This window comes from Bos mutus, chromosome 8 (genome assembly GCF_027580195.1).
Source record: "Bos mutus isolate GX-2022 chromosome 8, NWIPB_WYAK_1.1, whole genome shotgun sequence".
Taxonomy (NCBI): Eukaryota; Metazoa; Chordata; class Mammalia; order Artiodactyla; family Bovidae; genus Bos; species Bos mutus.
This window is the reverse complement of record NC_091624.1, coordinates 50,742,541-50,767,325: the sequence shown is the minus strand read 5'-3', so window position 1 is coordinate 50,767,325 and position 24,785 is coordinate 50,742,541. Positions and strand designations below refer to the sequence as shown.

The window sequence follows — 24,785 nt, the reverse complement described above, 5'->3', positions numbered from 1 at the left end:
TCTTGTACAACAGTGCTCCACAAACTTGAAGGGCAAATGAGTTACCTAGTGATCCTGTTAAAGTGCAGATTCGAATTCCTAGGTGATGTTGATGCTCTTGGTCCAAAGATCACACACTTTGAGTAGCAAGGCCATATAATATGTCCCTATATGAAGAGGGGCAAGACACTTCTCTCAAGAACTATAATTGATTCCTTGTATCCACTGCTGTCTTCTTTGTCACTTGTTAACTATGATTTAACTCTTCCTGTTTCATTCAACCATCCCACATTTACAGAGAATCTGCTATTTGTAAACAGAATGCCAGTTAAATTTAAGCAACTTTAGTGTTTTTAAGCTCCAGTCCCTATGCTAGGCTCCTAGGATTTGTGATGATTCAGACTTATTCCTTGGCTTGTCATTCATTTCATTTAACCTTTATTGAGGGTCTACTATGTTCCAGACACTGCTCCAGGAGCTAAAGATTCAGCAGTGAACAAAACAAACAAATCTGTTTATTTTCAAATCTGGGAATATTTGAAAGAAAAACTAAATGATGATAGTAGCAGATTCTAATCTATTGAATAAAATAGGAATTCACAAGTCCACACTGATGTACATAAATAAATAGGAAGTGTGATGAACAGGATATTCACTTAGTCTATATGTACCTGCCCACAAAATACCTGTTAATTACAAAGGGAAAACAATACTGTGGAGAAGTCTGGTTGATACCACTTCAGTTAAGTGATCAAAGTTACTATCAGCAGTAATGGAACAAATTGAAATCGTGTACCAGCTAACATGATATAATGAGAATAGCATCATATCTGTAATATTCCTGCCAAAGATGCATGAACTGAGACTCATAAGTTGGAAACATTAGACAAACCCAGATTGAGAGACATTCTACAAAATAAGTGCCCTATAACTGGCTTTTTAAATTTAAAATTCAAAGTAAAAATAAGAGTGAATAACGTTCTGGGCTGAAGGAAACTACAGAGCTATGATAGCAAAATGCAACATGTGGTTCTGGGTCAGAACTTTTGCTATAAAAACATTACTGGGACAGTAAATGAACTTAAATGGGGCATGATGATTATATGGTAGTAACGCAGCAATGTTAGTTTCCTGATTTTGACACCTGGGTTGTAGTTATTTCTGGTGGCTCAGAGGTAAAGAACCTGCCTGCCAATGCAGGTGATGTGGGTTTGATTTCTGGGTTGAGACGATCCCCTGGAAAGGGAAATGGCAACCCACTCCACTATTCTTGCCTGGGAAATCCTGTGAATAGAGGAGGCTATTGGGCTACAGTCCGCAGAGGGTGCAAAAGAGTCAGACACAACTTAGCAACTAAACAATTGTAGCTACTTAGGGATCGTTGTGGTCTGTAGGAAATATTACATGGTCTTCAGGGTGATGGACATCAGGTTGATAACTTAGTCTGAAAAGATCAGGGCAAAAAATAAGATTCTTTGCACTTTGCCTGCAGTGCTTCGGAAAGTGTGACTGGGTAATTAGAAGGGTGACATGTGCTCGGGCAAAGGGAAGCTAGGGTGTTAAAGGTGATTTGGATCATCTTGGAGGTATGTGTTGCCGGGAAAGAGGATGAGTCTGGGAAGAAGGCAATTTGGAGAACAGAGATAATCTGGTTCTTTCCCTTCAACAGTATTTCCCTTTGGGCAGAAGGGGCCTTGGCCCAGGTCATGCTCAAAGCTCTGTAGGCCATGCTTTGACTCTCATTTTATTCTAATAACTCCCAATAAGGGATGGAGGGAGAGTTGAATCCATAAGAACAAAGGGACATGCCCATAAGATTGGGTTCCTCCTTCCAGTCCACCCCGGAATCCTTGAGCCTTCTGGGCTTCTCCCCTGGTCCATCCTTGCAGGGTTGATTGAGCCACAGGTGTATGCACGCCTAGGCCCAAGAACTGATCATAGCTGTTTACAGGCTTGTGGACCAAGCATAGGGGTTTAAGGACTGATGTCCAGGTGTGTGGATGGAGGACTTGGAGAAATGCTTCTCTCCGCAAGTCACCACATTTAGCTGGAGCTGAAGGATTGCCTATTAGTGAATTCTAAATTTGAACTCGGGCTTTCAGATCTTAGTATTAATAAGACATATTTACACAGTAAACCTATATGCAGGTCAGGAAGCAACAGTTAGAACTGGACATGGAACAACAGACTGGTTGCAAATAGGAAAAGGAGTACGTCAAGGCTGTATATTGTCACCCTGCTTATTTAATTTATATGCAGAGTACATCATGAGAAATGCTGGGCTGGAGGAAGCACAAGCTGGAATCAAGATTGCCAGGAGAAATATCAATAACCTGAGATATGCAGATTACACCCAGTGATGCCATCAGCCATCTCATCCTCTGTCATCCCCCCTCCTCCTGCTGCCCCAATCCCTCCCAGCATCAGAGTCTTTTCAGTGAGTCAACTCTTCAGAATGGGTGGCCAAAAGTACTGGAGTTTCAGCTTTAGCATCATTCCTTCAAAAAAATCCCAGGGCTGATCTCCTTCAGAATGGACTGGTTGGATCTCCTTGCAGTCAAAGGACTCTCAAAGTCTTCTCCAGAGTTTTCTTTAAGCAAAGTAATGTCTCTTTTTCACTCTCCTCTTTCACTTTCATCAAGAGGCTTTTTAGTTCCTCTTCACTTTCTGGTCCCATCACTTTGGAGCCCCAAAAATAGATGGGGAAACAGTTTCCCAGTGTCAGACTTTTCCATTTTTTGACCAGATCCAAAATCATTGCAGATGGTGACTGCAGCCATGAAATTAAAAGACGCATCAAGCTCCTTTTAAGAAGGGTTACTTTCTGACCAACCTAGATAGCAAATTGAAAAGCAGAGACTTTATTTTTGGAGCTCCAAAATCATCCGCAGATAGTCAAGGCCATGGTTTTAAAGAAGTCATGGAAGGATGTGAGAGTTGGACTGTGAAGAAAGCTGAGTGCCAAGAATTGATGCTTTTGAACTGTGGTGTTGAGAAGACTCTTGAGAGTCCCTTGACTGCAAGGAGACCCAACCAGTCCATTCTAAAGGAGATCAGTCCTGGGTGTTCTTTGGAAGGAATGATGCTAAAGCTGAACTGCAGTACTTTGGCCACCTCATGCGAAAGAGTTGACTCATTGGAAAAGACTCTGATGCTGGGAGGGATTGGGGGCAGAAGGAGAAGGGGACGACAGAGGATGAGATGGCTGAATGGCATCACCGACTCGATGGACGTGAGTTTGAACGAACTCCGGGAGTTGGTGATGGACAGGGAGGCCTGCCGTGCTGCAATTCATGGGGTCGCGAAGAGTCGGACACGACTGAGCGACTGAACTGAACTGAGAGATAGACAATACCCTACCTAGATTGTGCAGATGAAGAAATCCCACACCATGCAAGGCTTGTAGACGCGAGCACACTAGCAGCACACAAGGTGTAACGCGCTTGCTGAGTGCTGGGCCAATCAGGTACTGCGAGTTGGAGAAGCTGGCACTGCAAGGTGAGGACGGAGGCCACGCCTCATGGCGGGGTGGGGCGAGGGTGGCGGGGCAGGCGCGCCTAAGAGCTCAGGAAAAGGGCGCTTAGGGGGCGATGTCCTGTGGGGCGGAGCCACGCGTCTTTGCGTGCGCGGGGCGGTATCCGGAGAGACCACGCCTCTTCCGGCCCGCTGCACTTTTACCGCGTGTAGCTGCAGCTGTTTTAACTCCGGGGATTGGCGGCTAGCGAGGCGAGATGGCCTCGGAGGTGTTTCCGAGTGCGAGGTGGCAGTATTGTGGGGAGCCCGACGACAGCCAGAGCGCTCTGCTGGGTAAATACTGCGAAGCTGGAGCAGGTTTTCCTGTAACTTCCTCCCCTTCCGTTCCTGTACCACTACAGCCCTCCACTTCCCACGTCTGTCCAGCCGCATTCCCAGCTGGGCCAGGGCCCCTTATAGGCTCCACTACTCCTTGGGGCTTGGCCAGGACTCTCCTGTCATCTCCTGTCATCTTGTCTCTCTGTTACTACCTCCCAGGTGGATGAGGACATCCCAGTTACGTCCTCACCAGGGCTGGGGCTATATGTATCCAGGACCCCGTCATCCCCTCACCCACCAGGTCTCACACCTGCTCCATTTCCTTCTCCCCATTGGCCAGGGATTCCCTCAGCCTTTCTAGGTTTGGCCGAGGTCTCCTTAGTCAGCCCCACTCCCCTAGTTATTCCTTCCCGTGGAGGCCCGTCCCCAGGGATCCCCTCACGGCTCCAACCCCTCACCAGTCCGTCTTCCCATCTGGACCAGGACGGCTTTGGGTTAGGACCCGGGCTTCCTTGCCATCCCCATTTTCCGAGTCGGTCACTCCCTCCCATTGACGATTAATTTCCTCCCCACCATACTCTGGATTTTTCTGCTCTCATTTCATTCTTATGCTGTAATCTTACAGTCCAGTTCTCCAATGGGAGGCTACAGAATCCAGGCAACATGCGCTTTACCTTGTACAAGAACAACGACTCCACAAACCCCAGGAAGAGGAGTCAGCGGATCCTGGTAAGTGGTGCTATGGCCAGTCACCTCCACTCTGCAGACCTCAGGAGGCCCTTTGGGTGTGGGTTGATGTAGGAAGGAGTGAGAGGAGAAAAGAGGGGGAATAGCAGGTGAACCTTTGAAGAACATTGTGCCCCAGCAGGCTGGGTTGTGGAGACAGGCCCCATTCAGTTTCACACTGGTGGTGAAGTGATGGCTTTTTATTAATTTGTTCAATCAACAAGCATTTATTGAGTCCCCAGTGTGGCCCTGGACTGTAAGCTGCTGGGGAAATAGCTAAGTCAGACCTGGACCCACCCTGAGGGAGCTCATACTATAGAGCAGTGTTTCTAGCCTCGGCACTATTGACATTCTGACCCAGGTATGTTATTCTTTGTTGTGGGGGCTGTCTTGTGCGTCACTGGATGTTTGGTAGCTTCCCTGGCTTCTGCTCACTAGTAGTGCTTCCTAGTTGTGGCCAACAGAATGTCAGACATTCCCAGATATCTGCATTCCCTGCTCTAGAGAGGTGAGAACTGAATATGAGGAACTCATACATAAGGAAACAAAGCTCAGGGTCCCAGGGAGAGAGAGTACAGAGCAGGGCAGAGTGAGCTGAGTCAGTGAAGGTTTTGCTTGCCAGAATGTCTTCCTGAGGAAGGGTGTATGGGAGCTGAACCCTGAAGGATGGAGGAGGGTTTAACAGCTGAAGTTAGTATTGCAGGTGAAGAGGACAAACATGAGGAGAGGGCAGGGAAGCTTGGCTCTGATTGAGGAATGAATTCACCACCTCCATGGCGCTGAGGGGCTTCCTTGGTGACTAGCTCAGTGGTAAAGAATCTACCTGCCAGTGCAGGAGACGTGAGTTCGATCCCTGAGTCAGGAAGATCTCCTGGAGAAGGAAATGGCAACCCAATCCAGTATTCTTGCCTAGAAAATCCCATGGACAGATGAGCCTAGTGGGCTATAGTCCGTAGGGTTGCAAAAGAGTCGGACACAACTTAGTGACTAAACAACAATAGCAGTGATCCTGAGAGCAGATAAGGAGCAGTCATGATAAAGGTGGGCAGAGAGGTTCAAGAAAGGCTTGGGCTTTAATGTTGCCTGCAGAATCATTTTGTTGCATGCCTCTAAGCTGTGGAAGCCTAGGGCCTGTCTCTGAGTCCTGAGGCGCAGCTCCACCAAGAACTTTCAGACTAGCTAGAAAACAGCACTGCCTGGAACTTTTCAAAAGTCCTCTTGCCTTTCCACCAGGGACACCCCAGACTCACTTAGAGATAGTGGAGCTGGATCCTCTCAAAGAGGCTCTCTTGTCTCATCCACTGCAGTTTTGATTCTAAAGCTTCTGCAAACTTGGAAAAGGGCATCAAGATGTTTACTGTCTTTCAACATTGGTTATAATGGAGCCCTTCCCTCCTCTACATTTTAGGCAGCTGAAACAGACAGACTTTCCTACGTGGGAAACAATTTTGGGACTGGAGCCCTCAAATGCAATACTCTGTGCAGGTAGAGATGGGGAAAGTGATTGTGAGAAGTGGGGATGGTGGTGGTGGTGGCGGCAGCCCTGGCAGCGCTCTTTTCTGACTTTATTTTAGCTGCAGAGGGGGAAATCTAGAGAGGTTTACCAGGTTCCTGTGTTTCTAGACCCAGGACCTTCACATCAGCATGTAGACATTCTTGGAATTGAAAAGTGACTTAACATTTATTTAATTTCCTAAAAACCTCATTCATTTGTAATTTAAAATTTTTTAAAAGTTGAGATGTAATTGACATATAGCATTAGTTTCAGGTGTATGATAAAATGATCAATGTATGTAATGCTGCAAAATGGTCACAACAATGTCTAGTCAACATCCATACAGTTACAATATTTTTTCCTGGGATGAGAACTTTAGAGGCTTACTCTCTTAACATCTTTCAAATATATAATGCAGTATTATAGTCACTGTGCTGAACATTATACCTCCAAGACTTATATATTTTATAACTGGAAGTTTGTGCTTTTTGACCTTCATTAGTTTTGACCACATCATTAACTTGAAATATTGTTTATAACTATCTTGTTCCTAAAGGCAGCCGTCTCCATTATTTTTGGATGTGTGATCAACACACCAAAGTTTGCCAGAAGTCTGCCTTGGAAGTAACTACAATAAAAGGGTTTGGTAGTGTCCAAGGCTCCAGAGTTTCTGTCTAGTTCTGGAAAGATTACTGACTTGGGCAACTCCACCGTTTACTGGCCTCTAGTTTACCTCTTGGTACAATGAAGATTGTTCAGCCTGTTCAGTCTCACCGTCAGGCATTGCATAATGCAGTGTCCCTGTGAAGATATCCATCCGTGAACCACAACCAAGGCCCTTTTAGAGTCATCTCCCCGCTCCCCTACCCCAGCAGCTGATAGAGCTCCAATGAATTTGTTTGTGCTTGAAGCTTTTATCATCTCTTTACAAAGATTTTCTGGTTTAAACTGGTCTTCTCATAATTACCGAAGTTTTGTCTTTGCCTCCATAGAATTTACACATGGAGTAAATTCTAGTGTAGTTATAGATTGTTATATCCCAAAAGGTTTTACCACTACATCAGTGACCCCAAATGTGATTGGCTGTAAGAATCACCTGGTGACTTCCCTGCTCCCCTCCCCCTTTCTCCCCTCATTTCCCTGTGCTTGCAGAGAATACCTGCTGTGGGGGATTATTGTTACTCATGAGTAACACCTTTTAAGCAGAAACAAGATTGTGTAAACAATACCTTTTGAATGATCCATTGTCACTGATACTCCTTCTTTATTCAGGCACTTTGTGGGAATTTTGAACAAGACCTCTGGCCAGATGGAAGTATATGATGCTGAACTGTTCAACATGCAGCCACTGTTTTCAGGTAGGTTCTGGTTATGAAGGCTCAAGGAAAGGCTGAGTGTTTTAGGTTTGCTGGATGCATCAGTTTGACTTGTAAACTACATTTTGTATCTGTTTTTTTTAAAGGTTTTTTTTTTTCATTTGACAAAGTTTTAAAAGTGCTTTTACTCAACAAATATTTATTGATGACCTACTGTGCCCCAGGCACAAGTTAGGGGCTGTAAATATAGCAAAACAGGCACAGATTCTATCCCTACAATGTTTACAGACTGAAGATCAAAATCTAATCTTAGTTTAAGCAAGTTGAGCAATGATCAGAGCAGAGTAATGGAGGGCATGTCCGATACTCTTTTTCATTGAGGGCTTTTCTTAATTCTTAATGGGTCTAGTTGGGGTAGAGGTTTTAGAATCTCTGGTAGGTTGTAGAAGTTGCTTATAGGTTGGACAAAGGTTGATGCAGAGTCTGTACACTTTGTAATGTGGGAAGAGATCTATTTTTTCTCTAACCCACTGGGAGAAGTTGCAATACCTCTCTTCTCGGGCATTTTAGAATGTATTGGGCTAGAGTGGGATCTTTGAAAATGATAGATAAGATGGTCAAACTCAAGGGGCTCCTGTTTCTAAATCTTAAATACTGAGAACCATGGTTGGGGAGGGAATTAGATAAGGATTATTAGGATCATTGTGAATCCGCTTCAGAGGCATTAGTTCTAATAACTTCATTCTGGCAAAGCAGTGATCTTAGTCTTTCTTGTAAAGAACCAGAAGTACTTCTGAGAAACATACATAATATACGAGAAATATGAGATTTTACATATAATTTTAAAGGGCTCTTGCATCCCAGAGGTCATCCTGTGAATTTCCTAGGGGTCCATAGTCTGTAGGTGAAGAATTTCCTGCTTTGCAAACAAATAAAACAACATATAAATTATTCTCCAAATGCTCTTTTAACTTCCAATGAACAAAGAAAATTGTTCATTAATTTGTTATATAAACACATTTGTAAATATTGGTTAATTCTAACTAGCGTATATAAAAAATACACACACATTTGTTGGGTCCTTACTATGCTCTGGGCACTGTTCTAAGCACTTTCAATGCATTATATCGCTTACTTCACTTGTTAATCAATGATGAACCTGGAACAGAAGTTAAATGACTTTGGCAGGAACATACTGCTGTTATAAGTAAGAGACCTGGGATTTAAATGCAGGCAAGGTCACTTCAGAGCTTATGCTCCTGTCCACTAGATTATTGCCCCTTATATGAATACTTTGTGGGAGATCAGAGAGCTTCATGTAAAATAATACATACCTCATGTTTATGCCTACTTTTAGGTCTTAAAATTTAAAAAAAAATTTTTTTTTTATTGAAGCATAGTTGATTTCTAGTATTTTGTTAGTTTCAGGTGTATGGCATATGATATATATATATTTTTTTGGCAGATGATATTTCAATATAGATTATTACAAGCTATTGGGTACACTTCCCTGTGTTATACAGTAAATACATGTTGCTTATCTATTTTATGTATAGTAGTTTATATCTATTAATGCCGTACTCCTAATTTGTACCTTCCCCACATCCAGGGGCTGGCTGGCTCAGATCATGTGCCAGGCTGTGGTGTGGAGAGCCCATGCAAACCTTCCTTTCCTTTCACACTGCCTTTGAGGGGCAGTGGTGGGGGTCCCAACCCTACTACCTGGTTACCTGGAAATCTTTCTTCTGCCAATTTTCAGTTAATTTTCCATGATAACTGTTCCACATATAGATGTATTTTTGATGTATTTGTCAACGGGAGGTGAGCCCCATGTCCTCTTCCTCCTCCTCAGCCTTCCTGATCCCTCCTACTCATCTCTTTTACAAGAAGGGCAAACCTATATACTGGAAAGAGCACAGGACTTAGTTTCTAATCCCATCTCTGCGTTGAGGCCTCATGTTTCCTTGGATCCCTTCACTTGATTCCATAGTTATTCTCCAGATCCTCTACCTGTATACTGAAGCTTCATATTGAGTGTTCATAGTACACATGCATGTTAAGCTCTGGGAAGTCCTGGAGTAGAGAAATCTGGTTTTCTTAGATTAACTGTTAACCAAATATTAAACACTCTTACTGTCTGTAGGCAATGGAGAAGGCAATGGCACCCCACTCCAGTACTCTTGCCTGGAAAATCCCATGGATGGAGTAGCCTGGTAGGCTACAGTCCGTGGGGTCGCTAAGAGTTGGACACAACTGAGCGTCTTCACTTTCACTTTCACTTTTCATGCATTGGAGAAGGAAATGGCAACCTACTCTAGTGTTCTTGCCTGGAGAATCCCAGGGACGAGGGAGCCTGGTGGGCTGCCGTCTATGGGGTCGCACAGAGTCGGACACAACTGAAGCGACTTGGCAGCTGTCTGCAGGCAAACTTAACAGTTTGCTTTTTTTATTTGTTTTATGTTTTGTAGATGAATCAGTTGAGAGTGAATCAATACCGGAGAGTCAAGCCAAATCTTTCAGAGAAAAGGTGAGTGTGACAGAGCTAAGATGTGAGGCCTAAAGTGAGTTCCTTCCAGGCCTTGAATTTCTCCATCAGTAATATAAAAATGCACAGTTCTCCCTGGGTGCTCCCAGTTCATTCAGTCTGTGGCTCTCTGGACAGTTACCTACCTGCAGAGGCCTCTGTGGCCTCACAGGGAGCAGATGCTGTATCTGGGGCAGCTGTGCACAGGTCTGTGCCAGCATCTGGAACTGGTTCTCTACTGGGCTGTTGCTACAGGTGTAGCATAGCACTTATTTTCAGGATTTAATCCAAGTTTCAGAAAGTACTGGTTATAGCCTGGAAACTTCACATCAAGGCAAAGTAAACTTTAGGATTGTCAATGTAATAGTTTTGTACAGGCTCATCTCATCCTAGGATGGCAGACTGATTGGATCTTCAGGACTGCCTGGAGCACTGTATGGAGAAGGGTGTGAGGCTGTCTGCAGGCTCAGAGGGGGAATGAGTGATCTGTTAGCAGTGTCTGTTGTGGGTATAGGATTGGAAAACGGTGAGCTGTGTGCCCCAGATTTACTGACACTAATTCTAGTCAAGTCTTTTCATTTTACAGATGGAAACACTGTTGATTTATAAATAGCTCATTATAGTTTATAAAACAAGCACTTCAGATCTCTTACTATCTTTCGGTTCTTACAACAAGCCTATGAGGTAGTTAGGTATGAGTCAGCCCAGTTACGGAGAAGGTGATGGCATCCCACTCCAGTACTCGTGCCTGGAAAATCCTATGGATGGAGGAGCCTGGAAGGCTGCAGTCCATGGGGTCGCTGAGGGTCAGACACGACTGAGCGACTTCGCTTTCACTTTTCACTTTCATGCATTGGAGAAGGAAATGGCAACCCACTCCAGTGTTCTTGCCTGGAGAATCCCAGGGACGGAGGAGCCTGGTGGGCTGCCGTCTATGGGATCACACAGAGTCGGACATGACTGAAGTGACTTAGCAGCAGTAGCAGCAGCCCAGTTTACAGGTGTGATATTGATGGCTCAGAGAAGCTGAGAGTTTCCCCTTAGTCACACAGCTAGGAGTAGCAGTGCTCAGCCTGTCTCTAGTGACCAAATTTGTCTTTGGCACAGATGGATTCTTGCATTGAAGCCTTCGGTACCACCAAACAGAAGCGAGCTCTGAACTCCAGGAGAATGAACAAAGTTGGCAGTGAATCTTTGAATCGTGCAGTGGCTAAAGCTGCAGAGAATATAATCGATACAAAGGGTGTGACTGGTAAGCAGCTGAAACTTGGGGTTAGAGGCTGCTCCTAGAGACAGCTGTCCCTTCTCTTGAGATCCTTTACCTGCCTCACAGATGGACATGATGGGAGTTAGGGCTGTATTCCTTCCTGCTTCTCCCTGAAGGCCTTCTTTGAAATAGACTCTGGGAATTATAAGAAACAGCTGACATGGCCCGCCCTCAGTGAGCTCAGTCAAGTAGTTTTCCTATTAAAATGAAATTTTAGGAAATTTTAGAAAACCTTTCCATACCCTATGATTATATAAATATTTTCTTTCACTCCTTTCACAGTTTTACTTTTTACTTTTACATCTTAATGACCTTTTTTTTTGGTCTATGGTACAAACCTCATTTTATCTTTTCCAAATGATTAGCGAGTTGTCCCCAACTTCATCTTTTCCTTGTGTAAAAAATGATTTAAAAAGTCATCTTTATCATTTTACCACATTCTTAATTGGGTTCTGTCTCAGCATTCTGACTGGCTGTTCGTGTAGCAGCATATGGTCCTTCTAATTATAGTAGCTTCGACATCCAGTTTATTGTCTGATGGGGCAACTTCATCCTTATCGTTCACAAATGTACGCTGTTGTAGCATACTTTTTCTTCCAGATGATCTTAAGAATTATTTTGTTAAATTCTCTCAAAATACATTTGGGATTAATACGGGGAAAATCAGCATCTTTATAATGTTTTCCCATTTAGAAACATAGAAATATGTCTCCATATGGTCAAAGATACAGTTTAATGTCTTAAGTAAATTTTTCAATTTTTTTATTCAGTTTATTCTCAGCTATTAACAGTAAACTTAATAGCTGAAGACATTTAAAAAGAAAAAAAAATTCACCCATTTTCGTATCGTTCTACAAGACCAGCTGTTATAGTTTTCCTCTCTCTTGTCTGTGTGCATACTTAATTCAGATTTGGTTATTCCTGTATGATAGTTACAATTTTATAATTTGATCTTTCTCTTTCACTCACAATACGTGAAGAAGTTCAGATGAGGGGGTTCTGGGCCGATGATAATCTCAAGTGCACAGGTTGCGGAGAGCATTGGGGAACCCAAAGCTAAGCAGGGTGACACTGATGCTGACTCTTCCTTTACTGAAAAGCCCTGGTCAGTGACGCCATCCACGATGACTTGCAGGATGACTCTGTCTGTCTCCCTCCCTGCCACGCCGATGCAGCCAAGCCTGAAGACGTGTATAAGTTTGAAGACCGTATCCTTCTTGCAGTAGAAGCGCCACCTCATTTCCCAAGTAGGGATGTGCGCATGGCAGTGCCATGGCCGGGCTCTCTGAGGATGTTGGTGGTCCTGTGATGCTCACAAAAGCTCGCCCCAGATGCTTGCCGTCACCCCAGCACTGTTGCTGGGAAGTCAGCGAGGCTTCCCCAGTAGCTGAGGACAAACCCATCCCTCAGCAAAATGCCCACAGCTTGGCTCAGTGGGTGGGGCTCACTCTCCACAAAGAATCAAAATATGACTTTTAAGTTGGCCAGTGCCCAGAGTCTAGGCTAGGCCGATTTTATAAAAGGAAAGGTTAGAATGTAGAGTTTCCATACTTGTGATTCTACTCAGATGGAAGATGCCTGCAGCAGCTTTGTGATAAGAGAAGACAGAAAAGTCCAGGCAGACCATGAGCTTAGGCTGGGAGTCAGGAGAACTGAGTCCCAAAAGCTCTGCCCAAACATACTGTGTTATCACCCCCTCTCAGCCTCAGTTTTCCATTTCTAAGATGAGGCTGTTACAACATGATCTAGCTAGTTGATGTTTCCACTTTGCTTGGGTTTTTCTTGACCTGTAACTAGTTCTTTCCCCTGTGGAGTATGACGCTCTTCAGAGCCCATCTGAAGCGTTCAGGAATGTCACCTCAGAAGAAATACTGAAGATGATTGAAGAGAACAGGTATCGCACTTGGGCGGATGGAGAGTCTGGGTTGTGGTGTTGGGACACACACTTACTGTAGTCAGACATGAAGGAGACCTCGGGTGTCAGTCAGCGAGGACATCTGTCTCTTCAGCATTTGGACATGAATGAGCTAGTGTTTGCTCCAGTGTTTGGGCTCCTAGGCCTATTGCCCCGAGGCTGCGGGTGGCATTCAAGGGAGAGCATTGGCCTCTGAGTGCAGGGATCGTGTGGCTGGGCAGAGGGTGGGGAGGCCTTGTAGGTTGGGGCTGAGAACTGGAGCTGACCTGTATTCCCCCTACAGTGTTACACCAGGTCCAAGGGCTGGCCTGGGAGTAGGTGCCTGCTGAAGTGATAGTTTATCTGTGGTGATGTGTTGAGTGAGCTTTTCTAAAGTTAAATTATATATATTATTCATTTATTGGTTTTTTATTGTTTATTATTTTTGGCTGTGCTGGGTCTTCATCACTGTGCAGGCTTTCTCTAGGTGTGGTGAGCAGGGGCTAATCTAGTTGCGGTCCTCAGGTTTCTTATTGCAGTGACTTTTCTTGTTGCAGAGCAGGGCTCTAGGGCGCCCAGGCTTCAAAAGTTGCTGCACAGTAGTTGGGATGCACGGGCTTAGTTGCCCCAGGGCATGTGGGATCTTCCCAGACCAGGGATCAAACCAGTGTCCTTTGTATAGCAAGATGGATGATTCTTCTTTTTTTTTTTAATTTCTTCTTGTTCTTTCTTTTTTTTTTTTTAATTATTTATTTTTTTGTTGCACCGGGTCTTCATTGTGGCATATGGGATCTCATTCCCTGACCAGGGATCGAACCTGAGCTCCCTGCGTTAGGGAGTCTTAGCCACTGGACCACCAGGGAAGTCCCGCAAGATGGATTCTTAACCAGTGGACAATCAGGGAAGCCCTGAATTATGTTCTTTAAATATAGTATGTTTTAATTAATTCAGAGATGATTGCCTCTACTCCCCTCCCCCTTTTTTTGCCTTTTAAAACAGCTTTTCTTTTATGATGGTAGTGGGGGATATTTTTGCTTTTGAGTTTTTCTTTTAATAATTTTATCCTGAAAAAATGTTGTCAACCCTAGGTTGGTTCCCTAGATATTTGTTTGGAAATTTTACTGGTCAGTGAAATCCAAAGTCTTAGAAAATACATTTTTCCCCCTCTCTCTAAAGATCCAGTTCTAAAAAAAGCTTCATTGATGGTTCTTCATTGTCTTAATGTGATTGTGGCTCAGGGCCAGGTACTGGAATGAGCTCTGGGCTGGGAGTCTAGAGAACTGAGTCCCCATCTTCCTGATGGACTGTGTGGTCTTCCCCTCTCTGAGCCTTAGTTTTCCCATCTGTACAAGGAGGCTGCCATGAGATGACATTGAAGAGCCTTTTATGGCTGCGATTCCATGATCGTGATAGTGGTAGAACAACAGTATGTAAAAATAACAGCCAGCACTGATGGGACTCTTCCCTGTGCCAAGCACCACTTTAATTGCATTGTCTCATTTACTCCACAAAAATCCATAGGGTGAGGGTACTTAATTTAGAGGTAAAGAAACCAAAACAGAGATGTTCAGAAACTTGCCCGAGCCACTGCATGGCAGAGAGGGGATTCAGACCCAGGTAGTTGAGAGCCCATGCTCCAGACCACCACATCAGGAGTGGGCAGCTGTGGCCAGAGTGCTGAGTCTTGGACACTGCCTGTGAATAAAGTTTTATTGGAACATAGCTTCAGTCATTCATTCATGTGTTAATCAGTGGCTGCCTTTGCACTGCAGTGGCAGTGACCATTTGCTCACGAAATGTATATTTACTGTCTAGACCTTTACTCCCCCTGCACTAAATTCACGCTCCTCCTATTATAAGGAGCGGGTGGGATGGCCCTTCCTCAGCTGTTGACTGTATAGCAGGTGTTGGGGGTGCCTACTGGCTGGTCTTACACATTTCCCCTTTTCTCTCCCTTGTTGCAGTCACTGCTCCTTTGTCATAGAAGCCTTGAAGTCTTTGCCATCAAATGAGGAGAGCCGAGACCGCCAGGCGCGGTGCATATGGTACCTGGACGCCCTCATCAAATTTCGAGGGCAGAAAGTGATTAAGCGGAAAAGTAAGTCCATGATAGACTTTTTTTTTTTAATTGAAATACAGTCAATTTACAATGTGTTTCAAGTATACAACAAAGTGATTCAGTTACATATGTATTTATACATATATATATTCTTTTTCAGATTTTCTTCCATTATAGATTATTACAGGATACTGTATATAGTTCCTTGTGCTATACTGTAGGTCCTTGTTATTTTATATATAGTAGTGTGTATCTGTTAGTCCCAAACTCCTAATTTATCCCTCCCTCCCTTGCTTTTCCCCTTTGGTAACCATACGTTTATTTTCTATGTCTATGAGTCTGGTATCATTTTCTTTAGATTCCACATAAAAGTGATATTATATTTGGCTCTCTCTGTCCGGCTTTACTTATTACGATAATCTCTAGGTCCACCCATGTTGCTGCAAAGGGCATCATTTCATACTTTTTTATGGCTGAGTAATATTCCATAGAAATACATATACTACATCTTTATCCATTCATCTGTTGATGGACATTTAGGTTGCTTCTGTGTCTTGGCTATTGTAAGCAGGGATACAATGAACATTGGGGTTTATATATCATGATAGGCATTTTATTCTAGTTATTTCCAGTCTGTTATCTGTCTATAATTATTAGACTAGCTCTAGTGAGAGAAGAAATGGACATGTCTTTCCAGGTCTTCATTTATAACTGTGTAACAGTGGGGTACTGCTGATGTGCTAAGAGAACTCTCCAAGCTCTTTCGTCTGAAAATAGGGTCGAGTTGAATTATATGATTGCTCAGAGCTAACATTCACTACTTCTGTTCTATGTTAGGTAAAGTGTAACATCCAGTCCAATCAAGTGAATGTTCTAGGGGATGGTTAGAAATAGCTCTATGGGGATAAAAGTTGGCCTTGCTTATGAAGGCCTTGGCATGCTGTTGTGTCAGCTCTTTCTGGCTCGTTGGGAAGTCAGTTTCTGCTGGTAGCCCATGTCACCTGTCACCAGGGCATGGGTGTCTGCCACACACTCACAGCCACCCAGAGTTGGAAATCCAGAGAGAGACACCTGTGATTTGAGGCCTAAGGTGTGTACAGTTGTGTTACTGTGACTGGGCACCTGGGGTCTATACAGGAACACCCCATTCTGCCATGCTTCACAGATACCATGATTTTTACAGATTGAAGGTTTGCAGCAACCCTGGGTTGACCAAGTCAGCACCATTTTTCCATTTTTCCAACAGAGTCTGCTTACTTTGTGTCTATGTTTGTGAATTTTTTCACTGTTTGTGAATATTTTCAACTTTTACATTGTTAAATTATGATGGTCTATGATCAATGATCTTTGATGTCACTGCTAGGACACACTGAAGGTTCAGATGATGGCCAGCAATTTTTTAGCAGTAAGGTATCTTTTAATTGAGGTATGGACATTGGTTTTTAATTTTTAATTAATTATTGGACACTTTAAAAAAAAACTTGATATGACTGCACGCTTAGGAGACTACAGTGTACTGTAAACCTAACTTACACGCGTTGGGAAACCACGCAGTTCGTGTGACTTGCTTTATTGTGGTGGTCTCAAGCCAAGCGTGCAGTAACTCTGAGCTGTGCCTGTACCCATGTTTTTCAGTGTCTGCTTAATTCTTATTTTCACATTCCAATCTCCCTTCTTTTCCCTCTCCCTGAGCTTTCTCCACAATCTGTTTCTCTTTCTAACATCTTTGAATCATGTGTCTTTAGGCCTCATTGGAGTCTGGTTTTCTTTCTCGTCACTGCCCTGTCATGAACATCTTTTGTGCACGTATGGTCTGCAGGCGAAACACACCTGAGCCTGTGTTCATTTGAAGGTGGCTGTTCTGTTTCATGGGCCCCTTTTTGTCTTCCTACATGCCTCTGTTTAGTCCAAGGGCCCACTGTTATCCTTGTCTCCCAGCTCATAGGTGAGGTGTGGCCTGAGAGTTTTGAAAGAAAATGATCAAACTCTATTTTGTCTTGTAGGTGCCCTGGGACCCGGAGTCCCCCACATCATCAACACCAAACTACTAAAGCAGTTCACCTGCCTGACCTACAACAACGGCAGGTCAGGGGGCTTGACTTCTTGGCTTTTGCCTATAAAGGACAGAGCAGGATCGGGGGGGAGGGGGGCTTGGATTGCAGTCCATGTTCTGAGTCACTGTGCTGAAGTGGGCACTGCTGCTCAGCAGGGTCTCGGGTAAGTGAGTTTAGGCAGCCCTGTAGTACAGACTGTCCCTCTGGGAGAAGTTCTCATTAAGGCTCTGGGAAGTCCTGCAACAAAGACTACACCAAACACTTTTTCCAGGGACGCCTTCCCAGTGTCCCCAGAACCAGTGTTGTATGGAGAGGTGGTGATGCAGGCAGGGGCAGGCCAGGGGGATGACTTTGGAGAAGCCCCCTAAGCAGCACACCTGGGCCTCCTTCCTGCTGTTTGCTTGCTGTGTCCTGTTCTGACTGCTTGAAGAATCATGGGCAGCCAAGTGTGGAATGACTGTTTTCCCAGCAGCCCTGCTGAGCAGGCTGGGAGGATGGGGATGGTTTGCACCAGGGCAGGCTCCAACTGTGCCTGGGGAAGGTGGAGATGCAGCCTTTTTTGTCCTCCCTGGAGGGACACTGGGATCGGCTCCACTGTGTGTGAAGGCTCGGGCAGTGTGACAGGACGAGGGATGTTGCTCAGATTCCTTTTCCTCTCCCCGAGATGAGAAGACAGTTGAATGCATATGGGAATAGGCTTGGATATTTTCCTTTCCTTTTGGAGAAATCATCTTGGAGTTTAATTTTGTCTCTTTTTTTCTACCACTGATTTGCAGTTTGCGGAACTTAATTTCAGACTCTATGAAGGCAAAGATCACCGCCTATGTGATCGTACTGGCCTTGCACATAAATGGCTTCCAGATTGACCTGACAGTGTTACAGAGGGACCTGAAGCTCAGTGAGAAAAGGTGAGCATGACAGAAGAAAAAGCTCTCTTAGGGAGCCTTGATGTAGTTCTGGTAGTGCTGGAAAGTGTGAGACACTATTGAGGGACCTGGGGACAATCTTTAGATGAATGAATGATTGACTGAATGGACAGGCAACCAGACATTACTGTGTCTTAACTATGCTAGGCACAGTGTCAAATCTGTCATAATTTCTCTTAAGAATCAGTGGAAGAATCTTTGGTTCAGAGAAAGCAGTGACTTTCCCAGGCTCACTCAGACAAGAAGGGGAATAGTCGGGCTTCAGAAATGAGCCTTCCATTCCTGTGTAATTGAGCAGCCTGCAGTCTCCAAGTTGCTGTCACTGGAAAGAGGGATTCTGTATGACTCTGATGGGGTAACCTGGGGGTGGAGGTTGTATAAGAGAACCCCAGTTTCAGCTTAGCAGAAAGCACTCTCAGAGTCAGATGGAAGGAGCTACCAGGGGGTGTGTCTAAGGCAAGGCAGAGCAGGAGTTTGGCAGGGCTATCACATTCACGCTTCTCTGAGCGGACTGGGAAGGCTGGCAGAAGTGGCGACCTTTCCGGCCCTTTCTAGCCTTGGTAGAAGGGATTCAGACTGAGTAGGGAGCATAACCGCCAGGGTGCTGAATCGCAGGGTGTGTTGGCCTTTGTCCGTGATTAAGGAGTATCTGACACCCAAGGACCCTGGTGGTGGTCCAAGAGCGCCTAGGAAAACGCCTTCATCTGGACTCTTCCAGCAGTCTGGAGCAGGATAATTCTGAGGGCTGTGCACACATGGCTTCTCACGGATAGTGAGGTTGAACATTAAAGACAAATAGATTCTTGGAGTCTGTAAAATTCTGGTAAGTGCTTGATCCTTGTTATAGGAAGTAAACAGTTATCAACAGGAGCCAGATAACCTGGTTTTCTATCACTTGTATAGGCCTTTTCTAACCGCTACACATTGACACGGGAATCTGATGGCTGTCAGCGATCTTGTCAGTCCCTGCTCGGAGCTTTGCTCCTGTGTCCACCTTTGGGATTCTGTCTTTGAGGCTTGGAGCACAAATGTGCCACCCCCTCCTGCCTGCCAAGCTTCCCTGAGCATCGCATTGAGGAGACTCTCCCTTGTTTTATGTGTTTGTTCCTTAGGATGATGGAGATAGCGAAAGCCATGAGGCTGAAGATCTCCAAAAGAAAGGTTTCTCTGGCAGCGGGTGGGGAGGAGGAGCACAGACTGGGCACTCTGTCCATCCCGCTGCCTCCAGCCCAGTCCTTGGACCGTCAGTCAAAGCGAAGGAAAATGACCTAGAGGTGTGCGTTCCCAGACACAACATTTTGTCCACTCCTTCTGTTCATTTGCATTTTTATTTTTAAAGAAAGAGGGTTAAAGAAGAAGCCTTGCTTTGGCACGGGCATGAAGCCAGATGCCAGCACCTCAGTTGTGCTGGTCTGAAGCAGAAACATAAAGCAAGGCCCTGTTGGACTCTCTGTCTCTGCTTTGGTGTCACTGTGACTATAAATGGCAGATGGTTCATGTGTGGGATGTGGGAGGGTCGGAGGCAAAAGATCTCACAGGCTGAACCTTGAGCCACATCTAATGGATAAAGGTTAACATTAAGAGAAATGTGAAATGCTGTGCTTAGGTCTGGAAGGACCAGCGGCGTCCATGGTGAGGACAAAGCCCAGCAGGGCTGGGAGAGGAGGCTTCAAGTCACCAGTGTAATGGGGTTGCCCAAACAGGCTAATTTAGTTCGGGCTACTGAAAAAAGGCAGAACCAAATCAGAGGAAGTGATTAAATCAGTTGTTCAGCTTGGCTCAGGCCACACACAGGGCAGGGGTGAGCTCTGAAAGCCAGTGAATTGGTCAGAGCTCAGTACAGAAAACAAATGGTCCTAGATGTTCTTAAGGAGAAAGGAGTTTAACACATGGATAAAATGGTACAAAATTGTTAAAAAGTTGCAGGAGCTGGTGTCGGGAAGCTGCTGCTAGAACTGCTGAGTTCAAGAACACAGCTTGGGTGGCCAGCCAGGCATGAAGAAGCCACTTGAATTCATGAAGCTTCTTGAATTCAGCTGCTTCCGAAATTCATGAAGCTGGTAACTTGAAACTGGAATGCTGGTTCAGCCACCCATACTTTCAGTATCCAGGCTTCCACCTCCTGGCTTGTCAGCATGGACAGCCCAAAGATCAAGAGGCTGGCCGCCTACCTTGCTTCCTTCCTCTGTGAGTACACGTGTAGGGATCTCATTTCGTCCAGAATCCTAGCAGTGAGGGTGTCTTAGAAATAGGTTTCAGCTCTCCAGCCTCTAGTTACAGGAAGCCATACCAGAAGCAGATGGGAAGGGATGCTTACTGCCACTCATCTTATCTGCCAGGGGAATATGGAGAAGTGGTGTCCAGAGGGTTGCTGTGAGGAACGGGACTGTGACACAAAGTCTCAAGTATATGGCTGATGCTCAGACTCAGCTCTTCAAGGTTCTCCTGAGGCAGTGGGAGCAGTGCAGTATGTGGGGCTCATGCTGGGGCCGGGGACAGTGGAAGAAGGAAGAGAGAACCCACCTCTCTCTGAAAATGAGAAAGGAAGATGTTTACACAGCAGCTGGGCCATCTGTTAGGGAAGACATAGTAGAAATGGGCCTTGGATGATTCATTCAGGGCATGTGATCCTTGTATTTCTTCGATTACTGGGGTGCGGCTGTCAGAGTCACTTCTAACACATGACCAGGCCTGAAATGCCCATTTTCCATGTTCTTGTCTGGCTTGTCCCCATTTGTGTCTGATCCTGGGAAGCGGGCACTTCCCTCCAGCAGAGGTGTGAGCAGGAAATCTAAATGCCTGTTATTTTTCTTTATCTAAGCTGTTGCAAAAATCAGGTATGTGACTCTGCATCAGAAAAAATAATAATCCTGATTTGACTTTGGGAAAAGAATCCCTAGTGTGTTTGCGGGTGTCATCATGAATACGTTTAGATTCTGATGGTTTTGACACCTCAAGGCTTAATTTCCAGCAGTGATTAGATCACAGCATATGACTGGCCTCTGAGCAGCCTCTGTCCTCATTGGGGAAGCAGGCACCGTGTGGGTCACTTCCGTCACTCACACCGAGGGGTGGTGTGGATGGGGAAAGGCCTTGAGTGGTAAGTATACTGCTGACCCTTGAAAACATGGATATGAACTGCTTGGGTCCACTTAGACGTGGATTTTTTCCAGTAGTAAACACTACAGCACCACATGAGTGGTTGGTTGAACCTGCAGATGTGGAACCACAGATACAGGGGCTGGCCTGAATCATATGTGGATTTTGCAGTTGTGTGGAGGGTCGGTGCCCCTAACCTCTTGCGTTGTTCAGGGGTCAGCTGTATACTTGTCCTGGGTGACAACAGGTGTACTTCACTAAGTGTAGGTGATGCGGTCCCAAGAGACTGAAAAGCCAGTTTTCACACATCAAAGGGTTTGTGGATCAGAAGGCTCAAAAGGGGGCCCTTTCCAACAGGTCTCGAGAGAGGGCGCCTAGCACAGTGCCCAGTATATAAACAGCAGTGTCCGGAGTGAGCCAGAGTCCATGAGTGGCACCTTCTTTCCTTGGCAGAGCTATCTGGCAGTACACACTTGTAGAATAATGGGATTGTACTAGGTTTTTCCTGGCTCTGAAACCCCACTTATTTACTAATGCATTCCCAGAGGATTCCTTGATCCCACCAAGTTACTTGTCATAATCGCTTGATGATCTCTTTGAAGAAAAACAGACTGTGGGCTAGAGGCTTACACCCTTAATAAGATTTGCAGTTTGTGGAATAACTTATAGAATGTTAACAGAATGAAGTCTTTTCCTTGGAGGGAAGTGGCCCTGACCTGCTGACACTGTTGACAGTAATGAGATCAAAGAAGGAATATTTAACATCCTTGCAGAGGACTCAACATAAAAAAAACTAATTAGGTAAAAATTTTTAAAGCATCTTCTTTTAAGAACTTTATTTTTATATAATGTCATACTTAGAAAGTTGCAAGAATAATTACAGTCATATACAGAGAACTCCTGTATATCCTTTACCCAGGCGCTCCAACTGTTTATGCGTCATCCTATTTATTATTTGCTTTGTGCACTTATATATTTCCTTTTGAACCATTTGGGACAGTTTGAGAAAAGCGCCCTTTTTATCTTAAGTACTTCAGTGTGTATATCCTAAGAATAATGAGGCCTTTCTCTTCCATAAGCGCATTACACTTACCAAAAGCAGGAACTCGGATCTGGCCCACAGCTCATACTCACGTTTTGTCCATCACACTTCATTGGTCTTATTTCATCTGAAGCAATTCCTCAGTCTTTGCCGTTCCTAACCTTGACATTTTGAAGAGTAAATTAGCCATCTTGCAGAGTATCCCTCAACTTGGGTTTACCTGGCATGTCCTTATGATTAGATTCAGGATATACATTTTCGGCAGGGAATTTACAGACGTGTTGCTCTGCTCCATACGCATCACAGTCAGCATGTGATGTTGGTTTGTCTTTAAGTTTATAATCTCTCCACTTTGGAGTTACTACTTTTCTTTTTGTAGTTAATTTTTGGAGAAATACTTTAAGCCTCTAAATATCCTGTTCCCCATCTAATTATCACCCATGAGTTTTAGCCTGGATTGATCATTTTTGCTGAATGAAGTACCATGAAGGCTACAAAATGACAAGTGATATTCTCACTCCCATAGTTTCTTACACATTTACTGTTGGCATTCTGTTGTTAAGGAGAAGCTTTCTTTTCTCTTACATTAAAAATTTTTTTTGTTCATTTAGTATGGACTCATGGATTATCCTGTGAACAGTTACCAATTATTTTGATGCTCAGATTGTACCACATTTGGCCAATCTGAGTTCCTTCAAGCTAGCTCTTGTATACCTGTCTTTTTAAGGATACTTCACAAGATATTCTAGCCGCCTTGTACTTTCCTGCTCTGGTCCTGGATCTGGAATCAGCTTTTTATCCAAGGAGCCTGGGTAGATGACATGAATGATTGGCCCAGACTAAGAAGTGAAATGCCATACTGACAATCAAAACAGATGGCATCTTTGGCTGCAGTCAGGCAAAAACTGGTTTCTAAGCAGGGGTGACAGGTCACTCAGACTGTACTAGAAGGCCAGGCTAGGCTTGACTTCCATTTAAAAGGATGATCACAGTGAATGGGCCCAATGCAGTGGCCATAACTGCACCCTGTGAAGTTCTAGACAGGAAGGGAGAAGGAACTAGTGGAATGAGGGTGTTCCTACTGGGAGACTACCCAAGGTTGGAATAAGCCCAGCAGGCGCCAGGTGAGTCCACCATGAAGACTGGTCAGAGAAGAAACTGTGCTATTGGAAGGAGAGGGAAGAAGGTGGGCCCAGTGATGTTACTGGACGGGTGTCAGCTCATGTGCTGTTCCAAGACCCAACTCTGGCTCTTGTCTGGTCTGGCCACAGCATGCCCACCATTCACTATAGCCAGGACCTCCTCTGACTACAGGGAGCAGTGGCCTCAACAGGACTGGGAGGCCTCGGTGATGAAGCTGTATTGGTTTTTTTTAAAGTATGGTTGATCTACAATGTTTTAGGTGTACAGCAAAGTGATTCAGTTATACATATGTATCTATATCTGCTGCTGCTGCTACTGCTACTGCTAAGTTGCTTCAGTCGTGTCTGACTCTGTGCGACCCCATAGACGGCAGCCCACCAGGCTTCCCCATCCCTGGCAAGAACACTGGAGTGGGTTGCCATTTCCTTCTCCAATGCATGAAAGTGAAAAGTGAAAGTGAAGTCGCTCAGTCGTGTCCGACTCCTAGCGACCCCATGGACTGCAGCCTACCAGGCTCCTCTGTCCATGGGATTTTCCAGGCAAGAGTACTGGAGTGGGGTGCCATTGCCTTCTCCAATATCTATATCTAGCTATCTTTTTCAGATTCTTCTCTTAGTTATTACAAGATATGAATACTGTTTCCTGTGCTATTCAGTAGGTTCCTGTTGTTTATTTTATATGTCATAGTGTGTATCTGTTATTCCGAAATTCCTAATTTATCCCCTCCCCCCATATTGGTCTTTGTTGTGCTTATACACTCCCATCGGCAGGCATCAACATTGAGCCTGACTGGCCAGCAGGGAAGTCTAGGGAGGCCGCAGGGTAAGCTGCTTGGGTGGGGAACAGCCAAGACCTGTGAGGTCCACACAAGGGTTAAACCTTCAACTGTGGCAAGGCACCCTCGGGAGGAGACTTAGCTGCTGCAGACAAGCAAGCAACCCCAGGGAAGCACAGCTGCCTTAGAGAACCCTATCTTCTGATCCATGATTTCTGTACATAAGAGCTGGGACATACCTCCTGAGGTGCAAGACAGGACTCCCAAACTCTGTGTCTTCCTTAAGCTTTCCAAGACCCGCCCGGGCCACTGAAGTGGATCTTCCAGATGCTTCCCCAGCCACGGAAAAGCCAAGATAGGATGGGTGGCCGGTGTTCCACTTATGCCTCCAGATGACTTGGCAGAACATGGGCACTGTATGTGTGTGTGTCCTGGCTGTTCCTGTTATGGAAGCCCTAGGTTAACAGCCTTACCCACACCTCTTCTGCATACAGCCTCTTAACGTTTGGTAGGGAACCTGCTGCTAAGTCACTTCAGTCGTGTCCGACTCTGTGCGACCCCATAGATGGCAGCCCACCAGGCTCCCCCGTCCCTGGGATTCTCCAGGCAAGAACACTGGAGTGGGTTACCATTTCCTTCTCCAATGCATGAAAGTGAAAAGTGAAAGTGAAGTCGCCCAGTCGTGTCCGACCCT

The 24,785-nt window shown here is 45.0% G+C and overlaps 1 protein-coding gene across 1 annotated transcript; it reads left to right on the top strand.

Annotated features, from left to right (window-relative positions):
• Window positions 1-3,623: 3,623 nt before the first annotated feature.
• On the top strand, window positions 3,624-22,784 carry POLR1E (RNA polymerase I subunit E). The gene is made up of 12 exons (XM_005911151.3): window positions 3,624-3,786; window positions 4,397-4,500; window positions 5,906-5,982; window positions 7,265-7,350; window positions 9,777-9,835; window positions 10,940-11,084; window positions 12,200-12,307; window positions 12,897-12,993; window positions 14,958-15,091; window positions 17,056-17,137; window positions 17,883-18,014; window positions 19,145-22,784. Exons 1-12 carry the CDS (start codon window positions 3,711-3,713, stop codon window positions 19,302-19,304), a joined length of 1,260 nt encoding a protein of 419 aa, XP_005911213.2. The 5' UTR covers window positions 3,624-3,710; the 3' UTR covers window positions 19,305-22,784.
• Window positions 22,785-24,785: the final 2,001 nt, after the last annotated feature.

Coding starts and splice junctions, on each gene's coding strand:
- POLR1E (XM_005911151.3), top strand. CDS start 3,711: ATGGCCTCGGAGGTGTTTCCGAGTGCGAGGTGGCAGTATTGTGGGGAG. Junction 4,501..5,905: donor AGAGGAGTCAGCGGATCCTG/GTAAGTGGTGCT, acceptor TCTACATTTTAG/GCAGCTGAAACAGACAGACT. Junction 12,994..14,957: donor AAGATGATTGAAGAGAACAG/GTATCGCACTTG, acceptor CCCTTGTTGCAG/TCACTGCTCCTTTGTCATAG.